This window comes from Colius striatus, chromosome 14 (genome assembly GCF_028858725.1).
Source record: "Colius striatus isolate bColStr4 chromosome 14, bColStr4.1.hap1, whole genome shotgun sequence".
Lineage (NCBI taxonomy): Eukaryota > Metazoa > Chordata > Aves > Coliiformes > Coliidae > Colius > Colius striatus.
This window is the reverse complement of record NC_084772.1, coordinates 4643706-4668022: the sequence shown is the minus strand read 5'-3', so window position 1 is coordinate 4668022 and position 24317 is coordinate 4643706. Positions and strand designations below refer to the sequence as shown.

At 42.9% G+C, this 24317-nt stretch overlaps 1 protein-coding gene across 1 annotated transcript in view; it reads left to right on the top strand.

The window, feature by feature from the left end:
* The window catches only part of GLG1 (golgi glycoprotein 1), an 83022-nt gene that overhangs the window by 41276 nt on the left and 17429 nt on the right, over nt 1-24317 (top strand). The window contains exons 4-11 of the mRNA XM_062007304.1: nt 3357-3572; nt 9351-9554; nt 10358-10429; nt 12580-12763; nt 14259-14473; nt 20132-20253; nt 20888-20989; nt 22815-22968. Of these exons, the coding sequence (XP_061863288.1) occupies nt 3357-3572; nt 9351-9554; nt 10358-10429; nt 12580-12763; nt 14259-14473; nt 20132-20253; nt 20888-20989; nt 22815-22968 (1269 nt within the window). The remainder of the gene's footprint in view (nt 1-3356; nt 3573-9350; nt 9555-10357; nt 10430-12579; nt 12764-14258; nt 14474-20131; nt 20254-20887; nt 20990-22814; nt 22969-24317) is intronic.

The following is a 24317-nucleotide window of genomic DNA, read 5'->3' as shown; positions in this document are numbered from 1 at the left end:
TCCTTATTTCTGTGTGATAGTGAATTTGTGTACAAAAAAATGTTTTGTGTTTGGGGGAGCTCTGGTCTTACATGCCAAATCACCAGGAGTAATTAATTCATTTCCTAGTGGAAAAAAATCAAGTTACTTCAGTGGTGCCAGGCAAAGGGCAGAGGAAAGGGATGATGAACTAACAACCCTTCAACTTTTCCCTGACCTTTTGTCAGAAACCTGTTGGGGATTGGGCTTGTACCCTGTTTTGAGCAGGTGTCAGACACTTGTAGCAGGGATGTTGTTGAATTTAGCGTAAGGCTGGTTTTGGATTGACTTGCTAGCAGAGAGGATAAGCACATAGACATCAAATAGGAATCAACTGGGTTTTTTTCTTCAAGGCTCAAAGCGTATTTACTCTGAAGACTGTTAGGAACTTCAGGTTGCACTAGGAGTTAGTCCTCTATCTCAAGCATCAACACACTTCATTTCAGCTTCAAAGATTACTTGATGAATCATTTGTTTCCTTGTGCTCATGCGAGAGCTCTTGAGGCTGTGTGCTCAGCCATGCATGAGCTGGCTGAGCTGAGGGTTTTTTCCCTTTGGTTGGGGTAGTTTTCAGCTAGACTTTAGGGGAAGCAATGGAACCAGAGCTCTTCTCAGTAGTACAAGCTTCATCTGGCTTAATTTGATCCTTAAACCATGCTCTGGAAAACGTAATTTGTATATCCACCAGAATAACCTACCCGTAAATTTGCTTATGAAAAGGAGTAAAATGCAGTTTGCTCTAGGTGATGGCCCATTTGTGCCTTTTAAAGTAGGTTTTCTTGAGAGACAAGTCAGTTGCATGAATAGCAAATAGTCTCTCCAAGTCCAGTTTGTTTTGACAGTTTATTTTCAATAGGTATAGCTTTCAGTCGTACAGACTTGCTTAATAGAAAAGAAGAATATGGCAGTAGTTGGAGCAGGTTTAAGATAAGTGGTTCCTGATTTTATTGCAAAGCTTTAGTTTGAGAGGAACACACAAGGATCTGGTAAATTGAGCATATGAACAGCAGCCTGTTATCCAAAAGTTTGGGCATCAGTTGTGTAGTTGTGGAATCCTTGACTGCTTTTTCTTCATGGCTGATAGGGTTCTGCTTCATGTTCTCAGCACTGAGTTGTGTTAACCATTATTTAGTGAGAGATGAAGAAAATAGTTAATGCAAGAAAGCTAGACTATTCAACACTGGAAGGGTTGTGTTGTGTTGTGTTTGGAGTACACTAACTCCCAAAAGCAAACACTGCAAAATCTGTCAAAATCCTTCATCTCTCAAGATGAAGCTGTCAAGACCCTTCTGCCCTAAGGTGGGCATTTTCTAGCTGATGACTGAGCTCTGATTTTAAGTACTGCTTTGTGTTAAGAAGGCAGTACAACTAGGGGAGTAATTTCTACTAAAAGTAATTTGGGAGCTGGTGTCTGTCCCAGCTGGGTGCATTCTGAAAAGTTCGCTTTGCATTTTGCCAGGTAACTATGGATTTTTTTCTAAAGGATTATTTTTTTCTTAAGTGATGTGATTTTATAAGTTTTGACAATAGTTTTAACCTAAATTATAGTTGGTTACCAGGTAATGGTGACTGTTTGAGAAATGGCTTGGCAATAACACGGTTGCTTGGTCTTTCACGCAGTTCCCTGGCTCAGACCAGGGAGCTCTGGGGCTGTTTCCAAAGTCAGGCTCTTCCAAAAACAGCGTGTTGCTGTTGTGTGCAGGTTTGGCTCATGGTACTTGGGCTGAAGTGGGGCCAAACCAAAGATGCAGCTTTCTCAGTGAAAGCTTTCTCAACTCTCTCCTTTTCACCCTGCAGTGAATCATCTTGAGGTGAAAACACGTATTTATTTTATAGCTTATCTGGAACAATTACATTGACCTTGGTGACTGTTTTTCTAATAGCTAATATAGATTAAATGCAAAATGTTCTACCAACCAACATCTGCCTTCAAGTAATGATGTTTAAAATGTTGTGTATTTTATTTGTTGTACAGGAAGTAATAGCCTCATAAGATCAGGCAGAGAGAAATCTGTTTTATTCATCTAGTCTGGCCTGTATGAGCCTGTTAGAGGATGTCCTGAGTTAATTTTTGTATCTTTCTAGAGATGCCTCCATGTTTTAAAAAAATTAGAGTATAAATATTCCCACTTGGTATGTGAGAACTGATGAAATGGCTCCCTGCCCATTCCCTTAGCACTGCCCTTGCTTGGTGTCAGAGCCTGCCTGGGTTATTGATTGATTACCATGGATCTCCTTTTAGATCAATGAGCCCTTCAGTATTTGTACAGGAACAAATCTTTGATGTAATAAAGTCAACCCATGTGTCAGTTGCTTGGAAAACTGTCACCACTGAACTTTAGTGCCTTGCTGTCAAGCATCCTTTCTGCATCATTATGGCTGCAGTTTGCAGCATATCCCTGAACAGGTGACATCAGAACCAGGCAGGTTTTTCAACAGAGACTTTCCAGGATTAAAAAGAGTCTGTGTCATGTCCATACTCCTTGGAGCAAGGCATTGCACTGCTGCTATCACAAGATTCCTTGGGAAGCAACCTTAACTGATAAGTAACTGTTTTTCACTTCCTTTGGAAAGATGCTGTCAAAGCTGTCTTCATCTTTTCCTTCCAAAGGTGACATTTTTGGCCTTAATGGCTGCTTTTCTGAGCAGTGCAGGCTCTGATTTGTACTGGGGACCTGTCTGTTCATGTGCACTTATTTTCCAATCCCTGTGTAGCTTTCAACTTTTGTTAGCCATGAGTTTTTGAATTTTAGACCAGTAAGAAAGACGGTTTAATACCAGCAATCAGTTCCTATAAGAGCCCTATGAAAATGAATTTGATGGGGATTTTCCTTTATAGTAATCTTCAGCTTCCAGCAAGTTATAAACAGGTCAATAAATACTGTGTTGGCTTCTGAATTGGTCTCACTTCTAGCCAAAATATTATACTGTACAAGGTCAGGTGGCTAATGAGGGTTCAAGTATGATTTAGTGATGTTGTAGTAGGCTCAGCTTTCTAAATAAAGGTTTGTCAAACTAGCATTTTTCCTACAAATCCACTTGATTGCAGGGGTTCAGTGTGATTGTTATAAGAGATGATTGTTGAGCAAGAAGGTTTATAATCCTCAAGGTCGCTGTGTTTGCTTTCTTCAGCTTCTGGCACACATGAGGTATTTCTCATTTCTGAAATATTTTCAAGTGTTATGACTTAGTGAAAACTGAAGCCTGGAGGGTTTTTTTGCCAACAGATTTTGAAGGCACAGATGCAAGTTTCTTTGTGGATTTTTTTTATTTAGGGGAAAAAAAGGTTTAATTCAGTAGCTGCATCCACTGGGTTGTTTTATTTTCTTTTTAACTAGATCAAGGAGTGTGCAGATGAACCGGTTGGAAAAGGCTTCTTGGTGTCATGTTTGGTGGATCACAGAGGCAATATCACTGAATACCAGTGCCATCAGTACATCACTAAGATGACAGCCATTATCTTCAGCGATTATCGGTTGATCTGTGGCTTCATGGATGACTGCAAGGCTGACATCAATCTGCTGAAATGTGGCAGCATTCGACCTGGAGAAAAGGTATCCAGAGAACATGTAGATTGTCAATAGGCTTGTAAAAGTCATTCACTTAAGGAAACTTGTGTGGTGACTCTGCAATAGTCTTAGTTGCAACTGAGAAAATACATGGCCTGTCTCATCTATCTGAAAAGGGTGATTGTCCTGAATCTGTGGTGCTCTTCTTTAATAAGGATGCATTTGTTCCTCTATGAGGAATTGCTGTTCAGAGCTGACTTTCATTTTCTGTTCCTATGCACTACAGGTAATATGGTGGGTATTTGTCTTTTTGATCACAGTCAGATTTGACTTGGTACCAGGAGTCCAAACTGTAGTTGTAAGCAGGCCTGTTGCTAGGCTCACTCCACAGTCTGGTTGAGTCTGGCACAGGAAAGTCATCAAGCTGATGTGGTCTGTGCTGTATAACCATTTCTGCTTTTTTAGGCTGTAAGTGATAGACTAGAGCAAAAGCTTTTCTCTATTTGTTTCCTCTTTCCCCTGTCCACCCAAAACCAGTTGAAGGACACACAATGTCATATTGTAGTAGTACAGACTTACTAATACTGTACTGGTTTCACTAAGTCAATATTCTTTTGCCATATGAGACTTAGGCAGAGGTTGATGCAAATACTTTGTGGTGGCTAGATGCGGGGTTGCTCTCACAAGGCACAATCTTTCCCTGTCTACTGCAGTGTAGCTGATGCAGTCACACAGTGCTGCAGGGATGAGTGGCTTCTTTCATGGTAAGTTTATGTGTTTAGGAATAAAGTTAAAATTAGCCTATCAACTTTTTACAGTGCTTTTTGAATTATAGCTTATGCTTTTAACAAGTAGTTTCTTAAGTCAGTTATTAATAAGGAAGTGAAAAGTTTTGACAAAAAATACACCTTCTTGTTTAAAAAAGAAGTTTTCCTGTTTGAGCAAATATCCACAGCTTGTGAAATGGAAGTGCCTACTGTATTCTAGAAGACTTAGCTGAACAACAGAAAGCACAAAAATGAGTGCTTCCTTTCAAAAAGTGGGAGAAACAACATGTAGACACTGCAGGTTCAGACTAGTAACAGCTGAGTTTGTTCAAAAAGTAAAGGTTCTCTTCTAATCCTGGCCTGAGGGACCTCATGAAATGAGAAATGGCTTTTAACAATTGGTATGGAATCAGAATTATGAGAGTCCTGGGGCTCAGGTCTACATATTACCTGTGGTCTGACCAAATTAAAATGAAATTAAAGTGGTTCTGGTAGTGTTGAAGGGTACAGGAGCATGGATTTAAGGAGCCTAAGCCAAATGCCATCTACTGGAAGTGCTAGCAGGCTTGTGTGTGTAACTGAAGTGGCTGCAGAAGTAAAAGGTGGGTGAAGGCTATAAGGTCACAAGTGTCTAGGAGAGGGAAACAAATGGAACCTTTGGGTAACCAAGGTTCTGTGGGATAGCAAAGCAAGTCACTACCCAACTTTTCCTGAGGGTTAATGGGGTTTATGTATATTCCTTATTTTCTTGGTACTCAACACCCAGAATACTTTGCCTTGGCTTGTGGAAGCTCACAGACTGTTATGTGATGTCTTTTGTTATGCTGTCATCCCTGGCACTTAAAGCAATTGAAGTATTTTATACTGCTATGGAAACAGCTATAAATGGCTATGCAAGCATTTCTTTTGTTGGTTTTCTGTTCTATCCCTTTTCTGTTTTGGAGAAATCTCATCTAATTTACTCCCATCAGATCCTGGTTCAAGTTTTATTTCCATGCTGTAGCTTCTGAGAGTTACCTGTAGAGAAATAGTCATTACCCTTTTGTGTGACTGAATGTAAACGTGAATTTAATAAATAGGACCTGGACACCTGAGGGGAGATGGGGGAAGAGATTCATATTTCTTTTATTTCTTCTTTTTCTTTAATGGAGATAAGCCCTACTGGACCACTAACTCCATCTACATGAGGCTGCAAGTAGATTGCAGTATGGTAGCTTCATCATGGTAATGGGGATAAACTGGCTTTTTAACTGTAAAAGGCACTTCAGTAGGTATTCTGAAATTATATTGCTTCTTGAAGCCCCTCTGCTGGATGTTTTCCTTTTCTGTACTTCCTTTTTTTCTTTTAGCTTGCTTTCTACTTCCTAATTGGATTCTGTTCCTGCTGGGTTTGTTTCTTCTGATGTGTGCTTTTTTTATTTCCATGGTTTTTGTAAGAGCAATAAACTTCACCTTAGAATTCTGATTTTGACTACAGACTTCATTTTGCTGTATGTAACAGAAAGACTGTAGCTACATCATTTGAAAGCATTAAATGTTGTAATATGCCTGTGTTGTGGAGTTGTTTTTTTGGTGGATTTTTCGTGTTTTCCATTAATTGAGAAATATTTAATAGTAGTTCTGGTCACCTTTCCAGCTGACTCTTGTGCTTTATAGTGAATTTGGTGTCCTGATATTTAAAGCTTTCTTTGCTTTCATGCAAGAGAGATCTAATTTGAAACTGGTAATTGCATTGGAGCTTTTTTCCTTGGGCTGCCTATCAGAATGAGCTGCTTTCCCAATCCTAGTAATGTTCAGGTTCGTATCAAACGAGTGGGTAGTGTAGAGTTGCCCGGATTTAGCTGTGATGTCTGAACTGGAGTTGATTATTTGCCATAATGAGGTTCAATTGCAAACCAGTATTTTTCATTTTAAAGAAAAAGACATAATAGGGGAGACTGGGGTTTTTTTCCCTTGGCTGTTTTTCACCCCTAAGTGTCTCAAGTACAGTTGTTCTGGGTCTAGATGGAGCAAGATGCTCAAATTCATCTCAGTCTTTGTTTACTTAGTATATGGCTATTAATGGTACACTGTCAGCTGAAATACTGGGAATTGGCTCATCTGGGTGAGCCAGGTGGAGTGGCCAACAGGAGTTCATGACAGATCTGCATGCTGCTTTTCCACATTCTGACTGCTCCGGCTCTAGCAAGTCAGCACAGCTCTTCTGTGCAAGGTACTATGCTGATAAAACAGGTTATGTCTTACCTTCCTGCTTGCTGCTCCTTTCTACTTTTGACTCTCTTCTGGTCACTTTTCTAACCTCTCCCTGCAAGTCTGTGACAGGGGGAAATCTGGTAGAAAACTAGCAGTAAGAACAAGGTTTTAAAAGTTGTTTTGGCCTAAAGCCATGTGCCTGGAGCTTGAATTTTGGTCATAGGAATTAAAATCTCGCAAAGCACTATGCTGAAGAAGATTTGCTGGGGCATATTTAAAACTTAGTTACACTTCTCTGTGGCTTAAAGTGCTGTAGGAGAGCATTACAAAGCTGCTTCTGTCCTTTGTGGATCTAAATGTGTCCTTTTGTGTAACTACACAGAGTTTGAAGGCGCTCTTGAAACTTGATTGCCAGCTACTTTAGAAAAGCTGATTGAATGCAGCCATACATGTTTATTTTTGCCCTCCAGTCTGCAGTAAGAGATTGTACAATCTTAATTATTGCCTAACACCTACTATATTTAAAGCTTCAAGTGTTGTTTCTCTAAGCCACGTGTGCAGAGTCCCACCTACACTCTGTTTGGCCAGTAGCAAGGCTGCCTTCATGCAGTCTTGAAGAAATGAAGAGTTATGACCTCCTTAAGCTGGCTTAACTTGTCAACACTAGCACTGAGGAACCTGATCTGCCTGAAAATGAAGCCCAGAGCAGCTCAGTAAATCTCCCAAATAGTGTCAAGTGGCACAGGAACACTAATGGCAGCACAAGAGGCATGTAAGTGCTTAGAGGTAGGAAGAAAGGACGGGAGTGCATCTTTCAGGAGCCAGATGAGCTGACTTGTATATGGTTCTATTTGTGTTAAGTCTGACATGTTTTACAGTTACTCTAATACAGGGCAAAGGAATAGCCAGCAGTGCAGGATGAACAATCCAAGTGTAAAGACTATATTTGCAAAGAAATGCAATAAATTAGTCATTTTATGAGGTATCCCTGAAGTGCAACAGTAAACATTCAGTATCAGCATACAGAAATACACTTTCACTAGACTATTAAAAACAGGTTTACTTTCATGGATAGACCAGGAATCTACAGCCATGCTGCAAGAAACCAGAACACTTCTGATTTCCCTAGCAGGAAAAGCTTGCCTTGTGCACTCCTTGCTGCCTTGCAAGGGCAGGCTGCAGGTGAGAGAGAGGAATCATGGTCTGCCTTGCCTCCCAGCTACAACCTCACATAGGCTGGAGCAAAAAAAGAAACCTACCAGAGGAGCTTAAAGTGGTGGTTTTCAGTCATTTACGCTTGCCAACACTCTGGTTGTAATTACTAGGTATGACTGACCACATCACTGTGTTTGGTGTGGTTATGGATAAGGGGCAGTAGTAAGTGAAGTGGTTCATGTGCTGCTTCCTGGTATTTCTCAGATCTCTTCTGGGTTTGATCCTGAAGAGACTATGGGTGCACAGTTATATTTCTTCAAAGATACTGATATCCAATGAGCATGTGGAGTTGGCTGGTTCCCAGTCCAAGAAAAGAACGAAGTAAAACAGGGAGCTTTGGGGTGTGTGGCTTCTGATGTTTAATTTTATTTTTTTTAAAGAAAGAAAAGGAGAGGAGAAACTACTTTTAACACTGTTCAGCTGCTTCTACCTCTGCATTGGGCTTACAAGTCTGTAATCAGCCCATTCTGCTTGTGCTGCAAGTGTAGCAGAACTAAAACAGGAATGAAAGGCTGCCTGCCTGAGGACAAAAAGATTTGGAAGAGTTGCATGGCTTGGAATAGTCACAATTATGTTTTATGGCGACTGCTCTCTTCCTTGTGCTGCTGCAACAGCAATGGGTGAATCTACTTGACAGAGCGGGCTGAAGAGATTTCTCCTAAGTAGTTTCTGCAAATGCCAGGCTGAGTGATTCAGATGCATCCAAATGTGCATGTATTCTTCAGATAGTCTGATACAAGTTCAGTAGCAATATCCTCTCCTGGCAGAGCTGCATAAATTAAAGTTGTCTTCACAGGAGAAACTTGCAGAAGCCTTGAGAGATCTGTTCCAGAAGAGCTCTTGTTTACTAGAGGAATCGGACCTTCTGCAGAGGTATAGAAGGGGCATGGTTCCCTTTCTAGACATGAAAAAAGACCCTAGGAAACTAACTGGAGCTTTGATCAGCTTTGCCCTGCCTCTCCAGGGCTTTCATACAAAGCACATACTCTGTATGTTTATTGACAATTGCTGGTCATAGTCCAAAGTTGTCTTCAGGCTTGCAGGGCAGTGGATGTGGTGTACAGTACTGGGCCAGAACTGCTTTGTCCAAGACTTCATCTGCTCTTGAATCCTTCAGTTTTTATTCTCTTACTGGAGGAATTGGCACTGAGAAGACTGCAGTGATCAAAGCTCCATTATGGCCTTTTTAGCGTCACTAATTATTACCTCCCAACCTGAAGACCTCCCTTGGCACGGAGGAACTATGATTTTTCTCTCTCTCAAGTATGTTCATAATGTGATACTATTGCTTGCTGTTGCCATGGTGCAAAGAGAGCTGTGTCAGATGAAAGATAATTTGGCCATTTTGGTAAACTGCTCTGAGCAGTGTGACTAAGTAGTGATAATCTCATTAAGTCACGTGAAAACAAACCCAGAGCACTGGAAGTGGGGAATTTCATGGTGACTGTCAGCAGGACGGTGATGTATAAAGTGTGTGGAGAGTACAGATATTAACTGTTGCCACCTCTGAATATAGATGCAGTTTAGGCTGAACTTGTGGGAGTCTATATATGGACAGTTTGTTGCTTAATTTATGTAGTGGTTATCCAGAATCACAGATTACTTTATCTAAGTGCTTGGTTACATATGTATTGTTCTTCTCATTTAGGATGCCCACTCACAAGGAGAGGTGGTGGCATGCCTGGAAAAAGGCCTGGTAAAAGAAGCAGAGGAAACAGATCCTCGAATTCAGGTTTCTGACCAGTGTAAGAAGGCAATTCTTCGTGTAGCTGAACTCTCTTCAGATGACTTCCACTTGGACCGGCACCTTTACTTTGCATGTCGAGATGATCGAGAACGGTTTTGTGAAAATGTGAGTAGCTTGCTCTTGCCTTCTCTTCTACAGGAACCCATTAAAAAACCCAAACCCTGTTGGGAGGAGGAAAGGAATGATAGAATGTAATACTGGAAACAAGCACCTTGTAGCTGTCACTTTGCAATAAATCTGGTATGACTGGGAGGGGAACAACTTAAATAGGGAGGAGGCAGCAAAGGTAAGTGACTGCCCCTCCTGCAGCAGCAGTATGGTGTTGCACAAGGTGAGTCTGGTCTGACTCAACTCACAGCGCTCATCCTTGGAGTGAGGAACTGGAAAGCTGCGTTGTTCAGTCTGAACTAGCTTATATCAGCTGAGTGCTTTCTCACAGAGAGGATGATCACAGGATGATGGGGGTTGGAAGACACCTTTAGAGCTCATTGAATCCAACCCCACTGCTAAAGCAAATCCACTTAGATCAGGTCACACAGTGTCATAGTTTGACATGAAGCCTTTACTGGTAGGGGGGAAGGGGCTATAAAGATGGCTCCTGTAAGAAGTTGCTAAAAAACGTGTCCAGGTGGGTATTTAAACCCTCCAGGGAAAGAGATTCCACAATTTTGCCTGGGCAGCCTATGCCAGTGCTCTGTCACTCTCACAGTAAAGTGTTTTTTAACGTGATGAACACAATCAGATTTTTTAATGCAACAAAATTTATAGGATAGAAGCTATTGCTGTCATTTGAAATATTAACTTGTTAATTTATTGTTTAAAGAAATCTCTTTAGATGTAGTGTGGCCTTCTCATTAAGCATTACAAGTCTTATCTTTAATGACAAATGTTACTGTTCTGTTTCACAGACTCAGGCTGGGGAAGGTCGAGTGTACAAGTGCCTCTTTAATCACAAGTTTGAAGAATCAATGAGTGAAAAGGTAGGTATCTGTCTTAGCAAGACAAATCCTTAATGCAGAAATCATCAGATCATTCATCAGTGCAGGCTACATTATTCTTTTCCAGTGTTGAGGAAAATCCATCATCTACATGGTCGGATAACCAACTGCTTTAACAGATGCTTTTACTTTGATATGTTTGTGTTCTCAGCTACGTGCTGATAGCTTGGATTAATTGTTCTCAAGTTAACAGCTTTTAAAGTTAAGGATTTAAATAAATCAAAGCTTTCGAGTGGCTGATTTGGGAAGGTAAACGTGGAGCTCAAGTGGTTAGCTCTGTGATTGAGTGTTCAAAGTAGAAGTCACACCATGCTGGGGATAAGCCTTGAATAAATACTGTCATAATGTACAGACAGAAACAAAATTCCCAAATGCCTCAGCACAGGAAGCTGTGTGCATTTCACTTTTGAAGTGTTCACTACACTTCCTGAAGATGTGGTTTTCAACAACAACAAAAAGGTTGTCTGGAAATCTAATCCTGAACAGTTTCCATTGCTATAGGTGTTTTGGGAAGGCAGCAATGCCTTCAGAGACTTTTTGCATGCAGCATTATAGTGTTTGGGAATACATGGAATTAAATCATCTATGTGAAAGAGTATCTGTAGAGCCCTCCTCAGAGAAGCTCTGCTGAAGGAGCCCAGCTTAGAGGCCTGGGGGGATCAGGCTGATTTCCTTTTCTTTAAATGCATTAGCTATCTGAAAGCTTAGTTCCAATTAACAATTTCAAAATGGAGTGATCCCTGAGGGCTTAAAACAATGCTTCATTTTGTCGAAGTGTCTTACTGAAATAGACTGCTTACTTTTGTTTAACCTGGTTTTGATTGTAAGGGGCAGTGGGGTTTTTTTGCAGGGTGTTTTCCAGCACTTGTGAGAGATGAATATGAGATTCTGAGACAAAGCTGTAGCAGTTGAGAGAGGTGGATCCTCTGAGGGTGCAGTTTGCAGAGCAGGAGGAACATAAAATCTAGTTCTCACTGGTATGGCTGCCAAGGTTGGACCATTTGCAAAGTCACCAGTTCTATAGAAACTGTTACCCAGTAAAACATTATTCCTTAGCGATGACGTTGGCTGCTGCATATACATGTAGCCAACAATAACTGCCTGGTGGGTGGGTTGCTTTGTATGATCTCTGCCTGCTCTCCAGGCTGGGCTCTCTGGCTGCTCCCAGCCTTCCCCCAAGTTGGGGGATGAGGTATCTGCTGGTCTGCATCTGGAGCTTTGACTGTCCAGGCCTAAGGTCCTAGTCACAGGGCATGAAGGAGGAGATGGGAATATCTTGGAGGAGAGCTTTCCAAGTCCTGGAGTAGATATGGGAAGGGAAGAAGAGAGAAGTCAAAACTCTGATGTATGGAAGGGCTGTAGTGCTTCTCAGTTCCTTGTGCCAAGATAGCTTCTTGTTCTCCCTGCCCTACGCATGTGCAGCTCTCCTTCCTTTCAAACAGGCCAAGGATGGACACATTTGCTGAAGCTATTCTCAGTTATCTGCCGCCCTCGGATTTAATTTTCATCTAATTTAAACCAAAAGTGATGAAGTGTAGCAGTGTTTTTACAGGCCTTTTTCTGGATGAAATGTAGAGAGTTGTTCTTGCAGCTGCTGGGTTTGGGTTTGGCCATGGCACATCCTCGTGAGCATCAGCAGTTGTGGAAAATGGCTAGAAATTCCCATGGTTATATTGCTTTATCTGCTGGCATCTGTTGGCACGTTGCAGAACAAATGCAAAGAACACACTGTTTTGTAAATGTGACTTGGAAAAGTTGTTCCTGGAGGGCATGGGGTGAGATGTACCACAGCTGGGATAAATGTCAGCAACTGATTCTAGTTACCAAGAATGAGTCACGCTCTCAGCCATAGCTCTTCACAAAAAAAGCTGGATGAATGTGCAGTTTTAAGAAGTGCTCTGCAGAGAGCCGCTGCCTTTAAAGCCCTTCATCTGTTGACCTCTGTGTGCATCGTTAACTGTGTGGGTTCTGTGAGACAAATGAAATAGAACTGCAGTCCACCTGAAACACCTGAATTTTAAAGCATCAGTTGTCTTTTGATACACAACTTGACAACTTTAACTGCAGCAGGCCCAGCTCTCTGCTACCAGTGTGCAGAAGCTCATTCAGCCATGCCAATGTGTCTCCCGCAGTGTCGTGATGCACTGACGACCCGCCAGAAGCTGATCGCTCAAGACTACAAAGTCAGTTACTCGCTGGCAAAATCCTGTAAAAGTGATCTGAAGAAGTACCGCTGCAACGTGGAGAACCTTCCTCGCTCTCGGGAAGCCAGGCTCTCCTATCTCTTGATGTGCTTAGAGTCTGCTGTGCACAGAGGTAAGTGCAAGTCAATCAAGAGATGTGTGACCGTCCTGGTTTAGGCCCATTTAAGAGCAAAGGACCGTGATCAGCTACTCTTTCACTTCTCCCCTTCCTGATGAGATGGGCAAGGGAGAAGTACACCAGACTTTTGGAGTCCCCTAAGGACAGGGAGGGCTCACTTGCCACTTACAGTCCTGGGCAAAACTGACAAGACTACTCAACCTGGGGAAGAAAATGAAACTTAATTTCATCTGTCACCAACCAAAAAGCCATAACAAATACCCAAATGAAAGCAATACAGAGTAGAGTGATGATAAGTACAACCAGCCCCTTTAAGATGCCCTTCCCCTCACCCCTCCCCTCTTCCCAGGCTCCAGCACCTGATCCCAATGTTTTTACCTCCTCCCCCTAAGAGGGACAGGGTATGGGGAGTGCAATCAGTCCTGTTCCAATGGCTCCTGCTGCTTCTCGCTCCTCAGGGCAGGACTCCTTGCTAGTCCTCCCTGCTCCAGATCAGGCAGCCCTGCACAGAGCAATCCAATGTGTGTTCATCCTAAGGGCTGCAGCTCCTCTCCGCCTCTGCTGGCATGGTGTTTGCAACACTCCTTCCCCTCTGACATGGACTCCTCCCAAAGCTGCTGGCAACCATTAGTCCAACCATTGCCCTCCATGGGTTGCAGGGACAGAGCTGCTGTCTCCCTGTGGGCTGCAAGGGGGTCTCTGGTCCAGTGCCGCTCCACTTCTCTTCCTATTTCTCTGACTGTGGGGTCTGTGCGGTCACTTCCATCTTACCCTTCTCTTCCACCTCCTACACACTACAAACTTCCCTCCTTGAATAGCAATGGCAGAAGGACTGGATTGGCTCAGCTGGGCTGGAGTTGTGTCCAACTCACAGCTGGGGCAAGTTTCATGAACCATTTATGGGGACAGCACCACAACTCCCTCCCATTGCCAAGTAAAAGCTCCACACAAACCCCTTATATAAGTCACAAATCCCTTATATATGTTACAGAGAAATGAAGAAAAGAAGCAATGGTCTTATTTTTAACATGATGGCCTTGCTGAAACTGTTTTGAAGTTGTTTTTCTGCTCAGTCCCACAACCTATAGCCAAAACACAACTGGCTGCTGTTGTCAGGCTCCCTCCCTTGGTCTTTTCTCAGGCTGATTTCAAAGGCCTCTGGCTCCAGGTGGCTGCAGAACAGATAAGTGGGTACTGGCATTTTAAGCACTTTTAACTCTTTGCTTGCAGTTTCATCTCAAATCATGCTTGTGTAAAATAGCAAGTCAGGAAAGGTATTTAAGGTCAAAAGAAAAGAAGTCTCTGAAGCCTGCTATCACCATGACAACTGCTTTAAACCCCAGCACTGTCTGCTCTACCACATTGCTTACAGTCTGCTCTTGTCCCAAGTGCAGACATTGTCCCTGTTCTTCCAACATGATGGCAGTGTAGAGCAAGAAGGACTCTGCTAAGCACTGATACTAAATCTCATTGTCTCCTTTTGGCTCAGGTCGGCAAGTGAGCAGCGAGTGCCAGGGTGAAATGTTGGATTACCGGCGCATGCTCATGGAGGACTTCTCACTGAGCCCAGAGATCATCCTCAGCTGCCGAGGGGAGATCGAGCACCACTGCTCGGGCCTACACCGCAAGGGCCGCACCCTGCACTGCCTGATGAAAGTCGTGCGGGGTGAAAAGGGGAACGTCGGCCTCAGCTGTCAGCAGGCAGTAAGATGCTTTTCTGTCACTTCTAGGTTGCTCAGTTGATAAAAGCAATGATTTGTCTGCTAATGTTTTGCCTTGTGATGGGGATTCTGATGAGGGCAGTCTGGCTCTGCTGGGTATCAGGGAGTGCTGGAGACAGTCGTGTAATTGTCATGTTACAAAGCATAACTTGGTGTCTACCCTCAATACATTTACAGATGATGCCAAGCTGGGTAGGTGCATAGACCTGCTTGAGAGCAGGAAGGCTCTTCAGAGGGCTCTGGCCAGGCTGGAGCCATGGGCTAGGGGCAATGGGATCAGGTTCAACAAGGCCAAGGGCTGAGTTGTGCCCTTGGGCCTCACCAACCTCAGGCACTGGTCCGGGCTGAGGCAGAGGGACTGGAAAGCTGCTGGAGGCAAAGAACCTGCAGATGTTAAATGACAGATGGCTCACTATGAGCCAGCTTGGCCACCTGGGCACACTCCCACTGTGCAGGCCAATGGCATCCTGGCTTCTGTCAGAAATAGTGTGACCAGTGAGACCAAGGAAGTGATTTTACTGGGCACTGGTGAGGCTGCACCACGAATACTGTGTCCAGTTTTGGGCCTCTCACCACAAGAAGGACTTTGAGGTGCTGGAGCACATCCAGAGACAGACAACAAAACTGGGGAAGGGTCTACAGCACAGGTCTGATGGGGAGTGGCTGAGGATGTTTAGCCTGAAGAAGAGGAGGCTGAGGTGAGATGTGATGATTCTGCTGGGGGTCAGTCTCATCTCTCCAGTAACGAGTGATAGGATGTGAGAAAATAGGCTCAGGTTGCACCAGAGGAGATTTAGATAGGAGATGAGGAAAAACTTTTTCACCAAGTGGATTATTAAGCATTGGGACAGGCTGCCCAGGAAGGTGATAGAATCTCAATTCCTGGAGATATTCAAAAGATGCATAGCTGAGGGATGTGGGTTAATTTAGTGATGGGCTTGGCAGTGTGAGGTGAGTAGTTGGACTCAATCTTACAGGTCTTTTCCAACTCTAAGGATTCTATGTATTACGTTAGTAATGGGGCTTTTTCCTCCAAAATCAGATTTTTGGATCAGTTCACTCTTCTTCATCAGCTCTCAAGCCGTGAGAGTCTCTCCTAGGTGCAAGATGTAGTGAAACTTTTTTTAATTAAGTTTTAAAACATTCCCTCTCCTTCCCTTTTCCCACTATGCCCTGTTCTTGGAAATTCTCTAAATCTTCTCAAAGCACATTTCCACTCAATTTTACTTTTGCTATTGCATTCAGCATAAATGGTGGAGATGGAACTTCAGGGACAGATGTGTTCAACATACTACTGCACATCATTGTTGCAGCCATTGAAGGAGATGTTATTCCTTCTCCAAGGTACCTCTTTAAAATGGGATGGTTGTTTCGCCTTTTTAAAAAAAACAACTCCATTGTGGCCAAGATGCATCTTATTTGTAGTGTCTTTAAGTTAAAAACAATTATTTAATATTTGTTCAAACTCACTACTGCTCTTTAATGTGGTTTTACACTTTTGTACTTAATACCTGCTTTGAATGACTCATGAGCCTGGAAAAGTGATGTCAATAGTAAAAAAATAGCTGAGAAGTGTCAGTGCTGATGCAGGAATTTAGGAAGCTCTTGACCTCCTGCAATATACAGAATCACAGAATCCATTTTCAGTGCAAATGTAGTTTAAAGCCTTGAGCCCAAGTCATTGCCAGTTTGTGTGTGTTATTGAAAATAAGTGAAAGCTGATAAATTTTTGTAAGGGATAGGGTGCTTTGTGGTGAAGCTTGTTTATGCAGAAATACCAGGTGCATTGGTGCCGCAGCTGTACAGTTTGAGTCATTTCTGCGGTGAGCTATGGTGCATGACTTATGCTTTGCAACATCTGTGTGAAAAACTGAATGCTTGTTTCTGTTTAAATATGAAATTGAACTTGCTGCCTCAGAACTTGATCACTGGCAAACTTCCAGATCAAGAGGAAGTCATAATTCAAGGCAGGGGATCCCCAGAAGTGATACAAGTTTCACTTTTGGAGAAGAAAAATGTAGAAATCCATAGGGGTTTTTCTTCATTTCTCTTGCACTTAAGCTTCTGCTTTATTTTTGTACGTAAGTTGATGCATGAGTAGGGTTTGCCCATGAGTCTCCCTCAAGTTCAATGACCTGTGTTCTGTTCTGTGTGCAAAAGACAGCAGGAGCAAATTGTCTGTTTTATAAAAGAGTTTGTCCATGTTTTTGTGAACAAGAGGAAACAGATGATTGCTAGAACAGGGTAAGTATTCCAGTGCTATGGGTTCCTGAGGACTGGCATGGTGCCATGATATAGCTGCCTACAACTTCTGAGGTACTAAACCATATGTATTTTTGTATGTGAATAGTAATGGTGGTCTCAGCCGTTGTTAGTTTTGTTCTGGTTTTGTTTCATTTCCTGTGTTAGAAAGAGCTTTCATTTCCTGTGTTAGAAAGAGCTTCTTGCTTTTACCTTCTGTGGTAGGCAAATTATCTTTGTAAGGAAGAAAAGCGTCTGAAACCCTTCCAGATACTTTGTGGCTTGTGCAGTATTCAGAATGGGCTGCCCTGTGAGATTGATCTGTATGACAGACTGTGAAGAAGGCAAGTTGGAGGTCCATCCTTTCATAGTAGCTGGAGCTTCTTCTCCTTTTGGATGCCTGCAGGGCACCTTTGACGTGTGCTGCTGCTGAGCCACTGACACTTTCCTGAAACTGATTTCTCAGCTGCTTTGTTGCTATGTGTTAGTGTAATTCAGTCTTTGAGACCTGTGGATGGTCTCAGAAGTGCTACTTCGGTAAATTAATTAGTAGGGGAAAGATTGACCTGTCTTGGAGTGTCTAGAAACTAGTAGGCAGACTGTATCAAAGAGCATGGGCTGTTTTATTTTGAGTGGTTTGGTCTACAATGTCATGTTGGTGACAGCTCCCATCACTTTGTACCTCCAGTGGCCACTGATCTGCAGGTAGGATGGCTGCTTCAGCTATCACCTGGTTGCTTACTTCCTGCCCACTGACCAGTCCACGTGACTTCAGCCAAAGCTGAGTGATGTTGGTCCTTGCTTTATGATGTTCTTAGGTAGTTCTTATCTCAGGAACATGGTGCTGATGCTCTCAAACTGAATTTTGGTACGACTTGATCATGGAGCTGCTGGTCTGGGGCATCTCCACCTGCAGAAACAGGAAAGCAACATGGTTGCTTTGGGATTGTCCCCATTGAGCTGGTGGCAGAGTTTTTGGCCCATCTCCAGACGTTGCCTTTTCTGTGCAAACCCAAAAACTTGCTTCCCTATACTGTTAGTAGCATCAGTAGGTAATGCTAATACATCACTTGAATTCCTTGGCTAGCTCAAAGCAGTAGGACTAGTCCTGAAATTCTTCAGACATGCACATGTAAACAGTTTGCTCGAGGAAATTGGAACGGGAAGCATCTAATTTGGGTCTGGTTTTACTGTCAGGATTTGCTCTGATTCTGGTTACCTTATGAAAAGAAGATGTTTGCCTGTGTGCCAAAAAACACCACCAAAAAAAAAATAGAACAACAAAGCATAACCAAAGAAGGAGCATGATTTTATTTTGCTGCAGTAGCAGCTTCTCGTGGTACCTGTTCCTGCAGAGGAACGTGACTGATTCTTTGTAATTAAAACTGTCACCAAAATGTGTTCTCAAACCCACATTACTTGGTCAGAGGGATTTCATTTCTTGTGACACCTCCAACAGAATCATTTCGCTAGTGCTCTCCACTGGTGTTCCCCAAGGCTCAGTATTGAGGCCTGTTGTGTATAACATCTTTATCAATGATCTGAATGAGGGAATCAAGTGCACCTTCAGTAAGTTCACTGAAGCTGGGTAGGTACATAGACCTGGCTTGAGGGCAGGAAGGCTCTTCAGAGGGCTGTGGCCAAGCTGGAGCCATGGGCAGAGAGTGATGGGATGAAGTTGAACATGGCCCAGGGCTGGGTCCTGCCCTTGGGTCTCAGCAGCCTCGGGCACTGCTCCAGGCTGGGGCAGAGGGGCTGCAAAGCTGCTGGAGGGAAAGGACCTGGATGTGTTAATTGACAGGCAGCTGAACATTAGCCAGCAGTGTGCCCAGGTGGCCAAGAAGACCAATGGCATCTTGGCTTCTATTAGTGTGACCAGCAAGACCAGGGCAGTACCTGTGCCTGGGCCCTGGGGAGGCAACAACTCGAGGACTGTGCTCAGTGCTGGGCCCCTCACTCACTGCCAGAGGGACACTGAGAGGCTGCAGCGTGGCCAGAGCCGGGCACAGAGCTGGGGAAGGGGCTGGAGCACAAGGGGGCTGGGGAGGGGCTGAGGGAATGGGTGTGTTGAGCCTGGAGAAGAGGAGGCTGAGGGGAGACAGGAGCACTCTCTGATACTCCCTGACAGGAGGCTGCAGGGAGCTGGGGGTCGGTCTCTTCTCTCCCTTAATGAATGATAGAACAAGAGGAAATGGAGGGGTTGAGAAAGCTCTGTTTGGTTTGTTCTGGTGGGGTTTTTTTTGTCCAAAATTGTCAGCTAAAAGTGTTTGCCTGTCAAATGGTGATACCAGTCTGCCCTGTGTAAACTTTGGGAGTTTACAGCTTGCTGGAAAACAGTGGGACGTGGGCATCTTGGATTGTGATGACCCAAAAAGCTACCCTTCTAAAACTATAGGCTGATATGATGACTTACCCAATCTGCCTTCCTCAGCCTAGTAGATACTTCTCAAATCCGTGTTCAGATATCGTGGGCTGTGTGAAGGTGACCCATGTGGATCATGTGAAGCTCAATGCTGTGGATGTTAAGTTCTGTTTCCTTATTAACAAGAGTGAGAGGTTTTACTGAAACTTTAATCTGAATAACTGTTTCACAAGAAGAAAGGACTTGATAAAACTGTTCATACTGTATTTACCTATGGCAGCTAAAAATATTTAGAAGTCTGTCGAGCTGCCACACCTGTTCTCCAAAGCTTTAGAAACTTTGGATTTGTCTTTTACTTATACTATGACTTCTCTGAAGCAGATATCACAAAACCAGGGAATTGGGTTTTAAATGTATATGTATGATTTTGTATATCATAATATTTAATAGCGATATGATTTTATCTGTTTAGGTATTAAAAATTGTTTACTGTAGACCAAATTGAGGCTACTCTGGCTTCCAAAACCTTGGGAAGGCACGCCTGAGGAAATCATATTTGATCAGCCAGCAAAACAAGACATTTTATCCTGCATTTCAGTGAAACTTTTATGTTCTCTCCAGGCAACTAAAAAAAATATTTTTAAGCGTTGTTTGTAGTTAGGCAACTGTTTTTTATAGATGGATTTGAGTTTCATTTTAGAACAGTAGATAGTCTTGATGGAAGCGTGACAAATTTGCACGTTTGGTATCATTGGTCTCATCCCAGGTGGATCAAGTGGTGCAGGTATACTGTTGAGCTTCAGTGTGTGGCCAATCTCATCTAATGCTCCTGGGCTACTTCATAAGGATAATTAGGGTTCAGCAGCACTGGACTCCCACGTTTGGTAATTGAGTTTGCAGCACAAGCATTTGAAAAAGCAACTGTAGAGCAGAGGACGTGCCTGGTAGTGTTGTTATTGGCATGGAACTGCCGGGCTGACAAGTTTTGAGTGCTCTCATTTTGATTATTATAATTTTGTTGTCCACAATTTCTTCCAGCTTCAAACACTGATTCAAGAAACCGACCCTGGTGCAGATTACCGCATCGACCGGGCGCTGAACGAGGCCTGTGAGTCGGTGATACAGACTGCCTGCAAGCACATACGGTCGGGAGACCCCATGTAGGTGGCTCACGGGTACAACTGGGGTTTGTTTCTGTTGGGTATCCATGAGGGTTGTGTGGCTGACCAGGATAAACACTAAAATCTGTCCAGAAGTGATGGACTCTAAACTAGCAATTCATGTGGCATTGGAGATGTGAACTGAGCTGTCTCATTCTTACCATACAAGCAGACTGATAACAAGGCCCTTAGCTATGTCCTTGCCACTGCTGTATCTCAGGTGCTTAAATAGTATTCTCTTACTATATAAGTCTTTGTCAGCATCACAAAGAAAACTAACAAGCCTTGAAAAGCCAGTTAAGCAAACCCATACTGCAGAGACAAATGTCTCCTAGGTCTTGAAGTTTGATATAGATTGTCTCCTGAGACATATTTTGTATAACGTATTCCTTATGGTTTTGTCATATATCATACTTTCTGAGATAACTAAACCAATTGAATCTAAGAGGGTACAAATGTGATATACAGCTGGTTTAGATGAGATCTTTTTGAAGGAAGAGAAAAAGCCTCCCTGTGTTAGTGAACATCTTAGCAGTCTTTCCAGTGAAGCGCAGATTTGGCAACACCAACTGTTCCAAAGAAGCTTAGCATGATCATAACAGTCTGTTGCCTAACTTCTCACTTTTGTTTGCAGGATTCTGTCTTGCCTGATGGAGCATTTATATACTGAGAAGATGGTAGAGGACTGTGAGCATAGGCTCCTGGAGCTCCAGTATTTTATATCACGTGATTGGAAGTGAGTACTGGAAAACAAGATCTGTCCTCATTTGATGCTTGTATTTAGTGTTTGTGTGCATTAGCAGTTCCTTGCAAAATGATACAGCTAATGCTTGATCAAAAGAATATCTGTAAGGTATTAATGCCCATGTAGAACAGCAAAAGCTGCTTAGAAAAAATGTGGTGCCCACTTTAAATCAGATACTCACTTAGAAGTGATGCAACCCTGAAAGGCATTTCAAGTTTGAACTCTGAAATTCGATCTCTCTGGCCATACTGAAGTTGAAGGTCAATTTTTGTGCAGGTGGCAACCAGTTTTATCTGCTCCTACTGCTAAAATATGGGCCTGAAGACCACCAAACTACTAAGTATAACAAAGAGCTCCTTTGTAAAAGACTCCCTGCTTACATTTCTGTCTCTTTTCTAATTCTCTGTGTGATTACAGCCTGTAGAGCAGATGTAGTTCTCTTTGGAACACTGCTCTTTCCACCTTTCTAATCCGAAGGTGGCAGTGCTTTGTTTTAAAATATATACCAAGCCCCTGTGACTGTGTGGGTTAAGATGAGAAGAGTATAAATTTGATTAATGTGACCAGTGAAGAAAGAGTAAGTGTTTGGCTTTTCCTCTGAAGAAGATGGAGAGGTGAAGAAGTAGAGTACATTAAATGGAGTTACTGCGAGAAATGGAGTAATCATTCTCAGTGACCACAAGAAGTGTAAGGCAAGAAGTCATGGGCTTCGATTACTGCAAAGGTCTTCACATCAAACATAAAGAAAACCTCACTCATAGCTGTATCTATAGGCAGCATTGCCAGTAGTTAAGAGCTGACAAGCTCTGTGAACCTTCTGCTTTTAAAATCCATGGGGCTTCATGGAATAGGGAGTTTAGGGTGTTGTGGCTGTTAGTCAGCTCAATAACTGTCTCCATAGGTAGGCAAGAATAGTTCATTTTTTTTCCTCTTCATTACTGGTTCTGCCTGTAGCAAGTTTCCAGCACGTAATCTGTTGCTTGAGCAAAACTGAAGTGACCGGAAGAAGGGAGACACCAAGTATTTGCATTTTGCTGGAAGTAAAGATAATTCTAGTTCATATTACAGGCTGAGTGATGTTAGTTCATCTTTCTTGTTTAGCCACTGTTCCTTAGAACTGGCTTATAAAAACTGTTTTATTAACTGTGCACCCAGCACAGATGCATGGAGTAGAAATGATTTTCTTTATAGTTGACTGATACCATTTGATGTTTGTCTTCTGCAGTGGGGCAGAAATCTGAAGTTCCATTTTGGAAAGTTAGTAGTATCTCACCTTTAATGTAATTAGACATCCTGTTAAGAGATCTGCACTTGCAGTTTCTTGTATGCAAGAGCAGGGGATGCTGAGTCTTTTACTTAGCTCAAACCACAGCAGACAATAACTAATTTACCTCATATTTCTATGAAACTGACCTTCCAAAATGGCAGTGCTGCAGAGTACACAGAAAACATTATACAAGCAAAACATGGTATGTGTTTGCCTTTGTGCTGTTTTAGGACATCAAGGAGATGATTTATTTTCTCATGTGTCAGCATTTGTCTGGCATGCTGCAGAAGAGAATGGGAGGCTCTTCAAGAAGCACTGAAGATTTAATCTGTAATTAAAGATCTTGGTGTCCTTTTGCAAGACTGAGGACTTGGTTCCAAGTCGGGTGACAGGCGTTTTGCCACCTGTTGGTTCAGTTGGTTAGGCACTCCTGCTGAATGATGGGGAGGAGTATGAACCTTGAAGTGGATTTTTCCACCCTAATAGCATTTCAGAATGAGGAATGTTAAAGGTTTGAATACAGTGTTAGTGATAACTTCTCTGTTGCAGATTGGACACGGTCCTTTACCGCAAGTGCCAGGGAGATGCCTCCCGTCTCTGCCATACCCACGGCTGGAATGAGACCAGTGAGCTGATGCCTCCTGGGGCTGTTTTCTCCTGCTTGTACAGGCATGCATACCGAACAGAGGAGCAAGGAAGAAGGGTAAGTGCTAGAGTGCAACTTGTACTGCCCTTTGACCTGTCATAGAAGGGTTGCACGTGTGTTTGGAAGCTGGACACACTGTGCTGAAACAGTGAGAATTTGCACAAGCTGCTTAGAAGCCTTTGCCACAGGTGGGACTTGCACTGCTTTGGGACCCCAGCTCCTCCTCAAGTATGCCTTGAAGGGCCATGTTATGATTCTGCTGGGGCAAAACGGCCACATCAAGATGTGGCAGCTGCCTCCAGGGAGAGCTGTGTGCTGGCATCAATTTGTGTATGTCTGTTTAGACACAGTGCAAGTCCTCTCTCTTGTCTTTCTGAAGAGGAATGCGATTCCTTTGTTGGACTTCCAAGCCCAGCTTTCCTGGGCTGTTTCTAATTAAATTTTCATTTGAGTACAACTTCAGATTATACTCCATTAAGTTCTTCCTATTGATACAAAGCATCCTTTCAGTTCTTTGGAGCGTACTGTAATGGTAAATGTTCTTATGCTGCTTTTAAAGAAGACAGGAGGGATCTGACTTGCTGCCCTGAAGTCTGGAATCCACCATAATCACTTTTGTTTGGTTCAGGGCTACTTTTTTCAAGTTTGCTGCCCTCTCCTTCTTTTACCAAGGCATTCCCTTGAGAGCAGTCAGGTGCTGGGTTCCATTTCTTTTGGCACTGCAGCACACACAGCCCATAGGAGTTGGTGAATTTACTCAATGGCCTGGCTTAAATATTAATTTCTACAGCTTGATTTAAAAGGTCTTTTGTGGCAGAGGTCAAGTATTGATGAAAAACATCTCTCTTTTTTAGGAATGTTTTTTTAATGCAGTCTGCTGAGTTGAGGCTTCTTAATTCCATTTAATATTAGTGCTGAGCAAAGAAATCAATAGCCTCAATGCAAATAATCTATCAGAGAGAAGAGGCTTTAAAATATGTTTTTAACGGGGAAAACGGGCTAAGGGAGCAGCTGTCATATTCAGATTTTGGTTGAAAGAAAACTCATCAGAGGTTAGACCTGTACATTTTTCCAGGGCTTGCCACGTAATACCAGGTAACCTCCAGTGGTTTGGATTTTTAAATGTATGAAGTTTTAAGCTTTGGCTGGCACATTTTAGATCTGACAAGCAGCATATCAATATCTCTTGATTCCCTACAATTTATTTCTTCCTCTGTCTTGGCAAGTGCTTGCTCTGTGCTGAAGTGGGGATTGCTGAGGAGAAATTACGCCTGACTGTATTGCCTCATTCTGGGCTTCCCTTTTGGTATTGAGGGCATGAGCTATTTTGACTTTCTTCTCCAGAAGCAGTCTGGAGCTTTGAATGAAGGGAGCGGTGCAGCAAATGATCAAGAGACCTGTGTTGG